The sequence below is a fragment of the Macrobrachium rosenbergii genome, chromosome 30 (assembly GCF_040412425.1).
Source record: "Macrobrachium rosenbergii isolate ZJJX-2024 chromosome 30, ASM4041242v1, whole genome shotgun sequence".
Taxonomy (NCBI): Eukaryota; Metazoa; Arthropoda; class Malacostraca; order Decapoda; family Palaemonidae; genus Macrobrachium; species Macrobrachium rosenbergii.
In genome coordinates this window covers 10,741,345-10,756,490 of record NC_089770.1, presented here as the reverse complement: position 1 = coordinate 10,756,490, position 15,146 = coordinate 10,741,345, and the positions used below count along the sequence as shown (strand labels likewise).

Below are 15,146 nucleotides of genomic sequence, written 5' to 3'. Positions count from 1 at the left end.
GGGGTTAATAATTATGAAGGATATATTGCAGGAATGTGTTCTCTCATGAAGATTCTTCATAAACTGGATACTGAAGATACACAGGACTGGACAGGGATGGCATATAAGCAAATGACATGGAGATGTCTGGTAAGAGTAGCAGTGGGCAGAGCCAGCCTGCTTGTACACATAGGGCCTTGTCATGGCCTCTTTGGTTGCCAAGAACCTCCAACTGGATGATTAGTATAAAAGACTGGCTGCTCTTTTGACCATTCTTGTTCTTTTACTTCAGAAGAAAGTTTGGGTCACAAATCCAATTCTGCTTGGAGCCACATAAAGGCTCTGGCTGATACAAACTGTGTCACAATAAGACCAAAGAGCCAAGCGTGATAAAAATACCAAATAACCTATAACCGCTCAATCTTCAATCTAAATAGTACAATGTAAGTAACGGCAAACTTATAACAAGATGGGAATATTAAATTTACCAAGACCTTTACCAAAAGACTTAAAAAACAATAATTTGTCTAACTTTAATTATCTATTTTCTCATCTTTACAAGGGTAAACTTGTGAAAAAAATTAGGCTGATGTCTTTATATACAAAGGAACATTCATTAATTAAAATCACAATCAAAATAACTAGATATGGAATATAAATTATGGGCATTTAACATGTTTTACTTAGAATAATCTTTATATGGGGTTATTTGAGAGTAAGAGTAAAGTAATCAGGCCTTAATAGGAGAGGTTGTGATGACAGAGGAATGTAACATCTGCCAAGGTTACGACTGGCCTGCAAAATATGAAAAAATTAAAAATCTTCCACGTTAATAAAGAGCAAAAAGCAATTTTGTTACAGGCAGCAAGATAACTACCCAATGGAGTGGTCACACCCAATAAGACTACAGTGAACACCCCGTATTCATGGGGGATGCGTACCACAAGGCCCCCCGTGAATAGCTAAAACTCGCGAATACTTAAAACCCCTCTAAAAACACTTAGAACTGCCCATTTTGATAGTTTAAACACAAGAAAACCCTGTAAAAATGCTTATACCTGAGTATTTTAATAGTTTTATCACAAAAAGTGCATTTATTCATGAAAATTATATGAAAATACAGTAATTAGTGAATATTTCTCAGTGAAAAATACCGCGAATGAGTGAATTTTCCACGAATAATGGCTGGATATGTTCCACAGAGAAACCCGCGAATATGTGAGTCCGCAAATCATGAGAATGTGAATATCGGGGGGTTTACTGTATATGAAAACAAAACGAGATGAAATTGTACTAGAAAAACGTAAAAATGTCCAGAGAAAAAGGAATGCACTATAACCCTGTGTGAAAAAGAGGAATAAGACTGATGGACAATGATATGTAAGCAATGAAAGTGCAGGAGGAGAGGGGTGGAAAACACATATCAACAAACTTCAGTTTGCTAATGAAAATGATGACGGGGCAATTTCTATACCAAGATAAATACATTAAAAAGTAGAATGCCAAAAAGGAAGACAGTATAATTCTCATCTGTGAATACTGCAAGGAATTTTTAAAAAATATCAAGACACCCAACTAGACAGACAGAAGATTACCAAGAACATATAAAATCTGGGGTAAAGACAGGCTGACACCCTAACCCATAAAAATTTGATAATAGAAATTGGCGTACCTCAAACACCAGCACCAAAATCCATCAAGAGAGAGAGATGCTGTCTTCCATTCTTGCCCCCCTAACAACTGTGAATACAGTGATACATTATTTTACCCAACCTATCACTGTCCATTCTTTCTACATGCTGAGCCATCTCCGAATACTTTCAACAAAATGTTCACCAATGTTACCATTCCAATGTCTTCTACAAATCTCCACACTTCATACCACAAACAAGAACATAAAATAAAAAGCCCTGGGAGTTGTGTACACAAATGATCTGGCATTTGGCTAACAGCTAAATCAAAGGATGTCTTAACAAAAGTTTAAAAGATAAATTAAGGGAGTGGAGAAAAGAGGGTTGAAAATCGCTGTTAGGAAAACAAAGCTAATGGTGACTGGAAAGGCAGCAAAGAAAAAGGACAAACAGGAAAGTGACCATGTGGCTACCTAAGGAAAAGGATTCCCAGTAGACTAGGTATCAATGGGGTAGTAATATAGCCTAATGACAGTAAGATACTGAAAAAGAAAAAAATTATCAATCTGGCAAGCAACAATGGTTATAAAACACAATCCACAAGATCAGAAAACAGAAAATGGATCTTTCCTAGACAGTGGCCCCCAAGGGTTTTAACCCAGTATGTAGCCACATTTGCGGCATGTTTAGTACAAGCCCGTTGCAGATTACAGTAAAAACATAAACAAAAGACTGTACATATCATAAAGATAATGACCCCCAAGAAATATTAGTCCTAGATAACGACTCCCGAAAACCCTTGAGGGTTACTATCTAGGAAAGATCCCAGAAAATATAGGCTAGGCTAGCATGTGTTTCATGCTTATGGTGAAAAATTATTGTCATGCCAGCTGCTAGCTTATGATATATGGAAACTAAACAGGCTATCCTAACAATAAACACTGGTTAATCCCAAGGATTTAAGAGCACAGAGTAAGATAGGGTTCTGACCCACTAAAGGACTAATCATTAGCTTGTGTTAAGTTTTAATTAGGCCTGCCTATGTTACGAAAAATTCTGCTTAAACTACGCTGAAACCTGGAATATCGTACACTAATCTAGCTCGCCAATCAAACTAGGCAAGCTAGGTCACCAGCTAGAATCGAAATGACCGCTGCCTTTCCTTATAACCATCAATGTTGGCCTATTCTACCGCACCTTTTTCTCTACGAAAGCTGAACTGAGCATTTACCAGATATCAGAGGCAGCACCTGTTGTAGCACTACGCTAGGTTAAAGAAATAATAATAAAAGCACTAAAATCGAACTGGTCCCTACTTCGCCACAGATGTTCTTGATCCCCGACGGGGAATTTTTTTCTGAATGTAAACAAAGCAGCCTACCCACTGGACTCTTCTTCTTCTTCACCACTTTATCAGACACGTCAACGTCGCACACCTTACCTGATCAATGACAACTTGTATGACGATGGCATGCCTTCAGGGAGCATTTACTCCTTTCATCCGTAAGCAACTAAGCATCAGTGTAGAAAAAGGTCACGCACCAGTTTATGACCTTTAATAGTAACCCGACTCGACAACGGTTCAGGCGCGCGCCCGCGTCTCCCTTTACAGGCTTACGGCGACGACATAGTTTCTAATCCTATTCCTTACGATGACATTACCCACGGACAAGAAATGAGTAGTGTTTCTCGCTGTAAGGCTTCGCTTGCTGGGTCTAATGCCGTTATTTCAATAATCAAACAGTTATCGTAATAAATTAAATCTTCAATGAATGAAATACAAAAATTGGAATGCTGTATGACTGTCACGCGAGAGCTCACCCTGCGATGTACAGCGACGTACAATTACTTTGTGGTGCCTTTCATTTTTAAGACGAGGTTAGAGTTAGCCTTAGGGTAACTATGTGATTGTTACCGCTGTCTACCTTTCACAGCAGCTTTGGTCTATCTACTGTACAGAGTCGGGCTGGGGAGGGATTTCGGGGAGGGACGGGAGTCAATTAGGTTGGCAATCCCCATGAATCAACTAACCCTCACCCCTTACCAAGGAGTGAGAGAGACCATCTGAACTGCACAGTGCATTGTATGCTCCTTGTGTACATAATTCGAACGAATATATATATATATATATATATATATATATATATATATATATATATATATATATATATATATATATATATATATATATATACTTCTTTCGTCTTTATTTTATCAGTGAAAATGAATATCGCAGTGGGAAATATTGGTTAAGATCACATGCTACTGATATGTAAATGTATTTACAAAAACGATTCTCTAAATCTTCGAACCAAGTCGCGTTGATCTTTTGTTTTGTTAGTCCCTGAGATAAGAACAGACATCAGCTTAGCATTAACCTCAAAAGAAACGTTGGCTTACGGTAGATTTTGTGTACGCTAATACGTGCGTTTATATGTGTGTGTGCGTGTACTGCTCACAGATAAGTGAGTGCCAACTTGCTCCAAGTAAGTGTATAAATAAACATGATACACCTCTTCAGTGGATTCTTTTCTCTTTTTTTATTTTTTCCTCAAATCCCTATTTTAAACTTTACGAAGGTCAGTCAAATGTTATATATTTGTGGGTATAACTCAACGGTTTTTAGCAAGGAGGTTCAGCAAGTATTCATGAGATGGAGCTGCTAGCTAATTGGGTCATATACCGACAGGGTGTGACTTACCATATGCAACAGGCGGTACTTTGCAGCTCCCTCTGCTCTCCTAGGATATTAAGAACTTTGTTTCACTAATGTTATTTTCAGAGGAAATTAGTAATTTTCTGGAATTAAAATCCCTTTATGGTCTTTGTTGAAACTGGAATAGGTTTAAAGACATGGATTAATGCTTGAATAAGTGGAATATAAAAAAAAACCTTAGTCCATTTAATTTTTATTTATAAAACTCATGATTCAGCTCGTTTCCTCATGTAAACAATTGAAGATTTATGCATCTGAACTTCGATATTCAAGAAAAACTCCCTCTTGATTTTATGACTAGACCATTATTTTGAGCCCATTGTGGAAATTAAGAGAACAGTGAACTAGCTAATTTCTGACCTAGAAACTGATCTCTTATGACGTAGGTTTCTAACCTACAACATAAGAGGTCAGTTTTTTCTTATTTGAACAGAACTTATGTAAGAAAGCTTACGTTTGATCAAAATTATTACTATTATTATCAAAGTGAAAATCTCCACTCCCTGTTATCTTATCTAGAATGCAGAGGTCACTTGATGTTGTGAACGTTCAGGAAAAATATCTAAAATATTGCTTATCCTCCCAGCAGTAGATGATGCAATTTTAAAAGTTTTGTGGAAAGATTATTTGAAGGCAAATGTGACATTAATTATTGTTATATTATTTAAAAAATAAAACACTGTCTTATCAAAGGTGGGATGATTATATTTTTAATCAGGTTTATCAGTATGACACACTGACTACACCACTTACACATTTGCGCTAAATTTTGTTTGAGAGTAGGCCTAAAGGTTATTTTATTCTGCTACAGGGGAGAGTCAAACAAATGACACAACAACAGCAGTGTCTGCACGTTGTGCTATTTTATTGTAAAGTCATACAGTGTACAGTCAAGTACTGTGTACAGATCATAGATTAACATACCCAGAATACTGCCCTGTGAGAAAACCCGTCAGGACAGACCTAGGCGCACTAAAACCGAAAACCCTGTCTGAATAGGCCTAGGCTCACTAAAAACAAAAACATACCAGGACAGGCCTAGGCTCACTAAAAAAATGGTAATTAACAATAATTCTTCTTTGTCTGTTGCTTAAATATTATGGAGATCGATACACACCATGCATTATATGCTTAAAATTATGTTGAACATTGTTGAATGAGCTTAAAACAGCTCCGAATCTGCACGAACATGACTAGATTTATACTCGTAAGACCTAAAAGAACACCATGAACACTACCGTTTCCTAGGCGCACTCTGGCTCCCATGGAAACAAATGTGATGATGCAAGGTACAATTATTGGAGCTTAAAGATTACCTTTACAGTGACCTAACTAGTCTGTAACGTTTTTGCAAAAAATCTTAGGAAAATGCCACTTAAGAAAAGAAAGCTTCCGTAAGTAGCAGACTGGAGGAATCAAAGAGCGTCGGATCACAAGATGCATGATTCCAACCTGGACCTTTTGTTCCTTAATCATTGTCAAGACTTTTCTCTTTCCAGAATGTAGCTGACCCTTTAGAGCACTGCCATAGTAGTGCTTACTGACTTGCTAGACATGCATGTAAAAGTTAATCGTTACTGTCGATTCCACGGAATTATGCGACCCAAGTCTAGCAAAGCATTAGCATTGGAACATTACAGCTGAAAGTGTATGGAATAGAAAAATAAAGTACTCTGTTGAATTTCCCTGATAATAGAGACTTATGAAGTGAAATGTATTTAAAATGAGGTAACTGAAAGAGATGAAGTCATTTTGCCTCTAGTTTGAGATGTTATTGTCAGGAGGTGCTCTGGATATCTTGACTTGGCTCTGTTGGGTTGTGGTCCTCATCGTTGTAGCAGTGAGCTGTTTGGAAGACAAATTTCCACATTCTGAAATGAGAAAACGGTAATTAAGTTTCTCTCTTTTACCTTATCTGAAGCTGAGAGAGAGAGATTTTTAATCAGTTACTATGAACGAGCAGTGATCTGCCTTACACCAAGTGCAGAAATTACTTCTAAAAAAAGGGAGTACCTGTAATTTCCATGAGTAGAACTTTTGTTCAAAGTCTCTTAGTTCTAAACGCTTATTTATCTTTCCAACATCTGAATTTATAGTTTATATTAATTTGCAAATTTGTAAATCCTGAATTTCCATAGTAAACATAACCTTTAAGATAATTTGTATCTGTCCTTCCAACTTCTAAAATCAGCAACAATGCTTGCGTCTTTCCAGCTTCTAAGTTCAACAAGGTTTCCAAGTAATTTTGCCCTAAAAGTTTCCAGATTCAACTAAACTCTCATTTGACCATCCACCCTCTGAATTTGATAACAATTACAAGTTGTCGTCCTAACTTTTGAGCCTTAAAACAAATCTCTTTCGCATTTTCATCCTCTGAACTTTAAATCTAATTCTCTCAGTTTTGGTGAATGTATCAACACTTCTGCGTCCATTAGGCCTACTCACGTGCTTTTGGAAGGCGGAGAAGGAAGCCCCTGCTGATTAATTACGTTGGATCCTCGAGCCTCCCTGGGACCGGATACATAATCGTAGTGGATCCTCCTGTTCGTGAGTCTTTCTGGAAGTTCGTCAGAACGTGTGTGGTGCATGTAGGAGAGGAACACCATCCACAAGAAGGACCCGAGAGATATCATCATCACTCTGTTCCTTTCGGGCACCAGGGCGAAGTTGAGGGTATGTAAGATGGGCCATATAGACAAGCTTATCTGAAAGGTAGGTATCACAGGTCGTTTATTTTTACCCACATGATTGTTTTGTAAAAGAGAAAATTGTCAAATAAGACAGGTAAAGTTGTTATTAAGAAATTCTTAAAAACTGAATGGTGCGCGCGCAGCTTAGCTGCCAACGGCCGTCACAAGAGAGCTTTGATGCACACATTTAGACAAGATCTGTCACATTTTAAGTGAAACTACGTCCTTCAGCAGCAAGCAAAATCTACACAACTGTAGGTTCACCCATTCACTGTCCATTTGCGTCAATAACTTCGCCTCTCTTTGATGGTAATATACTACAGCCTTAGACTAAATGGCCTCCCAGGAGGCAGTGTTCAATAGGTACTAAAATATTTCCAAGAGAAACAATCTGAGCGAGAGAAACCTACCATCCAGGTTGGAAGCATCTTTTTCTCCCATTCGCTTAAATTTTCCTCCAGTGGTTTCCCCTCCAAGAGAGCCATACCGAGATAGAACTGGGATATGTTGAAAGGGGCAAACACTAGCTGGTCGACGTAACCCTGAAGTAGAAGGCGAAAGAAAAGGATTAGAAACTATAAACATCAACACCAGAATCATATTCAACATCTAAAAGTCAAAAGAAAATTGTTAGAAGCAGTACTGGATACTAAGAAGTCACAGAATGATCCTAAGGTAAGATCCTTAGTGACTGGAAGCTATTAATTCTATTAATGTCAAGAAAACAAATACATGTTACTTTAACCTTTGAACGAACGTTTTAAAACAGTTAAATCATAAGAATAAGGAAATTACGAGATATGACTCATAGAATACATTACTACTACCGTGACTAGAAGCTGTTAGTACCATTGCAGAATCATCTTCAAGTGAAGGAAACAACATACATTTTTAGCTGTCATTGAAATATTCTTCCCAACTCGCTTATTGAGTTTTCTAAAATGAGACACTAATGAGACGCTTACTTTTGCCAGCGCATGTCTGAGTTTACTGCCTGGGATGAGACTTGACAGGACTTTGATCCACTTGTGGATGAGGGGAGCAGTGATGCAGGACCCGTAAGCCCCATAACGCAGGACTTCCAAGAAGTCCAGATTTGTTCGTGATCCATCCAGCGACTGCTGGAGGAGATTCCCCGCTGGCCACAGAAGGGCATATGCCACCATGCCTCTGGTGACTGGATATCTGAGAAAAACAAATACACAATTAGAGAGAATACAGTAGCTATGAAACGTTTATGCAACATGTCAAACATAGTAAATTTATCCGTAATGGAATTTATAGCTACAACTTGCTTGTATAAAAATGGATAGGCCTACTTATAATATGTAGCTGGCTAGGAAGCATTGATGGTACGACAGGAAGCAAATCAGGTAGGTAATTTGGATCAGCCAGGACCGAATTGTACAAAAAGTGTGCATAAGTCTGAATTGAGTCAGACAAGAAGTTTGGATCGATTTCTTACTTGTCAAACACCTTGTAGGCGCCTTTGGCAACCGTTGACAGAGCTGCTAGTGCTGTTGGCATCTTTGTTCTGTAATTAGACCGATGGAATAGGTATCCTCCTTTGTTGATAGTCCTTTACTAAAGTCAGGCTTCTATTAATAATTCTTTTGACTGTCTGGAAATCTCGCGCTGTGGCCCCTTTTCAAATTACGTCTAGGTGTAAAAGACGTAGAATCCTCAGTGATGCTGTACTGCAATCTTTTCCAATTCTGTATAATACTGACTGATTTGGTCTTTGTCTGAGACGGATGATGTAATACTAGACACGAGTATTGTAAGGTGTACGGATTGCAGATTTGCGACCTGCTCTCAGGCAAGGATTTGTTTGGTGGCTTGAGTACAGCTATGTGGATTAATCCCGGGTGAAGGGTTCGTTCGAGATATCTGCAAAAGAAATAAAAAAACAATGTTAGAAATCGATTTCGAAATGCTCATTAATTAAGTTATTATCTCTCTCTCTCTCTCTCTCTCTCTCTCTCTCTCTCTCTCTCTCTCTCTCTCTCTCTCTCTCTCTCTGTGGTCCTCGTGGGCAATGGTACTAATCTTGGCTCGTAACCGAAGCTGGGCGAGAAAGGAAACGGTTTGAACGCGTATCCTTAAAATTCCAGATTGCCTCTTTCGACCTGGCAGTGAAATTTGTACCTCGTTGTTATTCGATTGCCGTGGGCCCCATCTAGGCGGAGGAGAAAGAGAGAGGGAGAGGGCAGTAATCTGTCGAAATGAGTAGACCCGTCAATTCAGGACAGAGGTTCTCGAAAAGATTACCTTTCCACTGATGTGAAGCCATTCATGAGACATTCATTTCAATTAGTAATAATTATCATTACTATTAACAGTATTATTACAACAGTTTTGCAATACAAGAATATGCGTCTTGATCAGTGCTTGGCAGCTTCAAGTATTTCCCATCAGACACATGTTGTATTTTGACGACGTTGCAAAACAGCATTGCAAACATACATAAGAGTAGAGAAGACCAATAAAACTCTCTCTCTCTCTCTCTCTCATCTTTGTCTCCGATCTTTGAGACGCGTGTCGCATTACCCATAAAAATAGTTCACTTTCAAAGTTGGTCTAATTTTTTTTCAGTTCTTCGTCGCTTTCCCCTTGTCCGAGGCAGGTGCTCCACATTCCTTAGCAAGTAGAACGTCTTCCACGTGGCCCAGTTGTCCTGATTATTAAGATCAAGGACACACACCTGAAAATATCTGTGTGTGTGTGTGTGTGTGTGTGTGTGACGGCGGTCAACGCCTTCAGTTAAGGGTTTGCCAATCTAGGGTTATTTGAAAACTTACTGATTCATGGTACGGGCTCAGCTAATGGCACTTGTCCCAACCATATTTCTGGCAAGAAGAAATATTAGATTGTGAAAGTCATAGGAGTTGGGATATTTAGCGATACATTAAAATCTAAAGCATACAACAAGCTACAGACTGTGTGATGTATTTAAAACCCAACGACACCTTTTAATATAATAATGATAAAGTTTGTGTAGAAACATTTTTGCCATCCGCATTCTCTGCTTAATCCTTTACGCAAAACAAATCTAAATAAAAAAAATTATTACAGATTTGTTTTGCGTAAAGGATTAAGAACATATTGCGGATGGCAAAAATGTTTCTATATACAAATTTGATCTTTATTACGCATTTCACGAAGCCCTGCCAATATCACAGGTTATTAGATGCAGAAAACGGACTGTAGGGTGCTGTAGGTTGTAGATTTTAATGAAGAGTACGTATCCCAACTTTTGTTTTTCACGATTTATATTATTTCTTCTTGCTAAATATTGGGTTGGGAGATGTGCCCTCAACTGAGCCCGTGCCATGATTCAGTAATGTTCAGATAACCTTAAATTGGCAAACCCTGATATGTCAGGTGCGTGTCCTTGATTTTAATAATCAAGATAATAAGGCCACGTGTAAGAATTTAACATACGTTACATCCTTAGGCCTATGGTAAAGTATGAATGATGCAAGGTATATTTTTAGTTAGAGAGGAAGGGAGACGGTGATATGAGAATTGTTCTGAATTGTTTTAAAACTCAGAGATACAAGTATCGAACGAACTAAACGAGGTTCGAGTGCTTGAGAGGACTGCGTCACTGGAGGCGCAAGGTCGCCTTACTGAGTTTAAATCTAAATTTAGATATGTTTTGCGTAAAGGTTTCAGAAGATTATAAGGATGGCGAAAACGTCCGCACAAACTTTATTATTATTATATTATGCATTTTCGTGTAATCCTGCCGATATTTTGCCTTTGGTTTCCAAATACAGAACACGGAATTTTGTAGCAGATTTTAATGTAATCTTTATGATTTTCACAATTGAGTATTTCTACCTGACAAAAATATTGTTGTGACAAGCGCCTTCATCTGAGGAAGCATGATCTTGGAACAAAGCTTCGATAATGTTAGCCGATAACCCACCCAACGTAGATGAATGGGCCTAGCCTGTCATATGGACCAGGTGGGTGACAATCACGTTTTTGGCAAACCTAGACCTAGTGGCTGAAATCCAACTGGCTCTGTGCGAAAGCCTTTGTCATATGATGCTGCCCCCTTTCGTAATAACTGCCAGTTGGTGACTCGTGCGAGGAATTCAATGCTCGCTCGTTTTAATTTTATGGTTGTTATGCAAAATTAAAACTTATTTTGTGTTATACCGGTGTTCTTTTTTGTTAACGGTTATTGCGCATAGTTGTGAAACTGATGGTAGAAACGGTTTTAATCTTATTTTATTGTACTTTTTATGTATTTACTTTTGCCATAGAGACTTGTGTGTTTTTTTGTGGGGGGTCGGGGTCGGGCAATATTCTTGACATTTACTGCGCAGTACTTTCGCTCAGTTACGACCAAATAAAAAAAAAAAAAGAGGTATTTTGTAGCATAACAAGATCAGCTTTATTTTTTACACTTGCACGTCACTGATTAAAAAAATTTCACACAGCAGTTTCTCAGTAAAGAAATTTTGTTCGAGGAAGATATATTTAAAAAAGAAATGGATGTAAAGGTTGAAACACACGTCAGCCCACCTTTTCTCTCATACCCCTTATTTCAAGCTTTCTTTTACTCGTTGCTAGAGTTTTGGTAACAATTATTATTATTATTATTATTATTATTATTATTATTATTATTATTATTATTATTATTATTATACAGTTGGCGTGTCTTCGGAAATTTGGGGGCTGGGGTTGCTTGCCTCACATCCGACTCCTCCTGGTTGCAATCCCCCACAATTGACTGCCTGCCAGGTACGTAATTCACTGCTGACGTCAACAGGCACATAACGTAATGTCTTTTAAAAGATGTAACGTATCTAAATAATAATAATATAATAATAATAATAATAATAATAATAATAATAATATTATTATTATTATTATTATTATTATTATTATTATTCAAAATTCAAAAAACTTCCCTGACAAATGGCTTCATTTTATAATGATTATTTTGGAAATATAGAAAATAAAGTAGAATAAGCCATTTTTACTTTAGACTATTATAAAAAAATATACACCCTATATAATTATGTATATTCGTCTACTAAAAAAATTGAGCAACAAGCAAAAAAATTATCACTGTAATCGAAGTAAATGATCACACGATGACATATCAACCTTTTTCCCATTTTTGTATGGGGTATGCCTTCTTTTGAAGGACTTTTGATTGGCTTTGGGGTAGACCTGTAGTCTCGATCGGCTGCCCTGCCTGAGTCCCCCGGTACGGCTGATTACTAAAATATTACTCTTCGTTAATCCAACTAAAGTATCGCATTAACCGCACAATTATCATAGAGTTAAATATATAATAATAAAACTAAACGATCAGACAATAACGTATTGCGATAACTAAGAAAAAATAGTCAGACTCCTGTAATTGCACTATACAAGCAAGCGGTTATTCAGCAGTGGAGAATAATTGTTACAACTAAACTCATACATTTTTACTCCGTACATCACAGACACTGGAGTATAATTGCTACAATTAAAAACAAAACAATTTTGACACTAGTCATGCATTACAGACACTTGAAAATAATTACTACAATTAAAACAAAAAATTTTTTCACTAGTCATATATCACAGACACTGGAAAATAATTACTATAAAACTAAACATAAAACGATAGGCCTATTTACACCAGTCATGCATCACAGACAGTGGAAATTAATTCCTGTGATTAAAAACTAAGCCATTTCTTTCACAAGTCGCACATCAAAGACACTGGATGTTAATTACTGTAATTAAAAACAAATGCTTTCACAAACACCAGAGAGAAACTCACTCGACCTCACTAAGAACTTCGTTCGAATCGCCTTTGTCAAAGTACCGTCAAGGAGACTTACGTTGCCACTTCTTCTTCTACTTCCTGTCCTTACGTCCCGTAAGTCCCGATAACGACTGAGGATTTGCCGTCAGTACAACATACAAAACCTCTTCCTCCTCCCCATCCCCCAACTCCTGTCCCTTAAGATCTCCCCCAAAAATAACCTTCGTGCGTAACTTCCCTCTCTGTCCTCTAGACTCGTGGGTTCCACTTACTCAACCCCACCTCCCCCTCGCCTTCCTCATTCTCCGAACCTCAACCCACATCCCATATTCCCGCCCATATACGTTATTACGTCAGTCGGGTCGGTGCCAGACGGTGATGTGAACTGCACGTATGAACTCGATTATTTTTTCGGCCAAGATTGGAATATGTAGCTCAAGCGAAAGGGATCCCATTTTTCTATGTTCCTAGACAGGCAGATAGGTGTACTGTACACACACACACACACACACACACACACACATATATATATATATATATATATATATATATATATATATATATTGTGTATGTATGTACGCATGTGCATGTAGATGTAATGTGTATATATATACACACACGTGCACAGTCACAGTACACATATGGTTATTCACGCGCAGACACTTGGCTCAACACTTTAGGTGACAGAGCCAACTTGCTGTCAGTGCTTGGGTTGTTTCCCCAAATATGATATAACTTTCTCTTACAGTGTTTCTTTGCATACTTACCATTATCAGTTCCTTTTATTTGGTAGCATGTTTTATTCCTTTCTTTGGAATAATAATAATAATAATAATAATAATAATCTGTAACATAACCATACATTCTCAGACTCCCTTAAACCAGACATAGCTAATCGCGAGTAATGCTTCTCCATTCTGGAAGATGATTTCTGACAAAATTGAAAGTAAAGCCTAAACAGTGATATTCAAATGGTAAATTAGACTTCATATGGTCTCAGTGTGAGTCTGCAACTATTCTAAAAACGCATTTAAATCACCAGGTGAATTATACATTCACGCACACGACGTAGGAATTAAAGTTTCTGAAAAAGTCAGTATTATTTTTGCAGTGGTCCAGGCTGGGTGTTGTTGTCTCTTTGCAATGTTGTGACGCCAGTTTTAGTAGCCATAAATCAGTCAATTTTTTTTGTCTCTTTGCATACGCTTGGGCTAAGTTGTGTAGCCTTTTCAAAGGTCTGAGTGACTTAATAGGACTGGCTAGCTCTAAACAAACATGCTTATCCAGGACTATGCTTTTGAGCAAACTAAACGCCCATAATGAGAGAATTAACCCAAGTTCGATTACAAGTTTTTATAGACACACAAACAAGTTAGCTTTTCACTTACGGAGACTGGACGCGGCAAGTGAGGAAATACGCGGAAGGAATTTTTCTCTGCGAAAGTAACCTTGCAGATGAACCTTGCCGAGTATAAGTAATTCCAGGTAGCGGCGTTCAGATGAATATTCTACACGAGCCGATGAGTCAGCGGACTCTCAGTAAACTCGGGTAACGTGGACTTTTTAATAATAAACAATGAATTCTGAGAATAACATTTCATCAAAATAGAAGACCTTCGATATCTTTCTGGGTCGTAGAGAAAGAGAACGCTTAGCTGTCCTAATTACTATCTCGAAATGCTGGCTGATGGCCAAGAGCATAGCAGAAGCTTCCGTACCGTAATGGCGATAACAGACCTTCCGTATATAAGTCACCATCCATCTAACAGGACTTGAAAGTAACCAGTAGTCATGTTCATCCCTCGCATACTAAACAGACTTCAGTTATGGCCATTGTTTCGCTTTTTCACGAATAAATAAATGTTTTTTATATATAAATATACTCTCGATTTGGTAGGAAACATCGGTCGCATTGAACTACAAGACATCTCAGATGAGATATTATAAACTAACTTAATATAATAGGTAGATTTCGTCCAAAAATACCATCTTAGATTTCGATTTTTTCACATATATAATTCATGGTTGAATATTTCATGAATATCCGGTAAATTTCCTTGATTATATGACCTCAATACTTAATTCTTGGCAGTATATTAACTTTATTAGAAAGAGGAATAGTTAGGACTTAGGAAAAACATAGGCCTACGTTGCTTGAATTACCTTACAAATTGGCTAATCTCACACCGACTGCTTAAATGCAACCTCAGGAAAGGTCTGCGTGGATAGACGTCCTTCACAGACCTCGATATTCCTTACGTTTAAAAAGATTGCCTTATCCTAAGCGAGATTACCCCAATCTGGATTATAACAGGATATTCTCGCTCAAGGAAGGGAGCAGTTTCAGTATG

The 15,146-nt window shown here is 37.7% G+C and overlaps 1 protein-coding gene across 2 annotated transcripts; it reads right to left on the bottom strand.

Annotated features, from left to right (window-relative positions):
• Window positions 1-5,166: 5,166 nt before the first annotated feature.
• On the bottom strand, window positions 5,167-13,054 carry LOC136855020 (PXMP2/4 family protein 4-like). Of its 2 annotated transcripts, none has more exons than XM_067131739.1 (6): window positions 12,811-13,054; window positions 8,482-8,906; window positions 7,982-8,201; window positions 7,427-7,558; window positions 6,772-7,031; window positions 5,167-6,197 (listed from the first exon to the last, which is right to left on the bottom strand). In XM_067131739.1, the coding sequence occupies exons 2-6, from the start codon at window positions 8,541-8,543 to the stop codon at window positions 6,104-6,106; spliced, it is 768 nt and encodes a 255-aa protein (XP_066987840.1). In that variant the 5' UTR covers window positions 8,544-8,906; window positions 12,811-13,054; the 3' UTR covers window positions 5,167-6,103. The 2 variants fall into 2 exon arrangements, with proteins under 2 accessions (XP_066987840.1, XP_066987841.1); XM_067131740.1 differs by having other exon boundaries at window positions 12,872-13,052.
• Window positions 13,055-15,146: the final 2,092 nt, after the last annotated feature.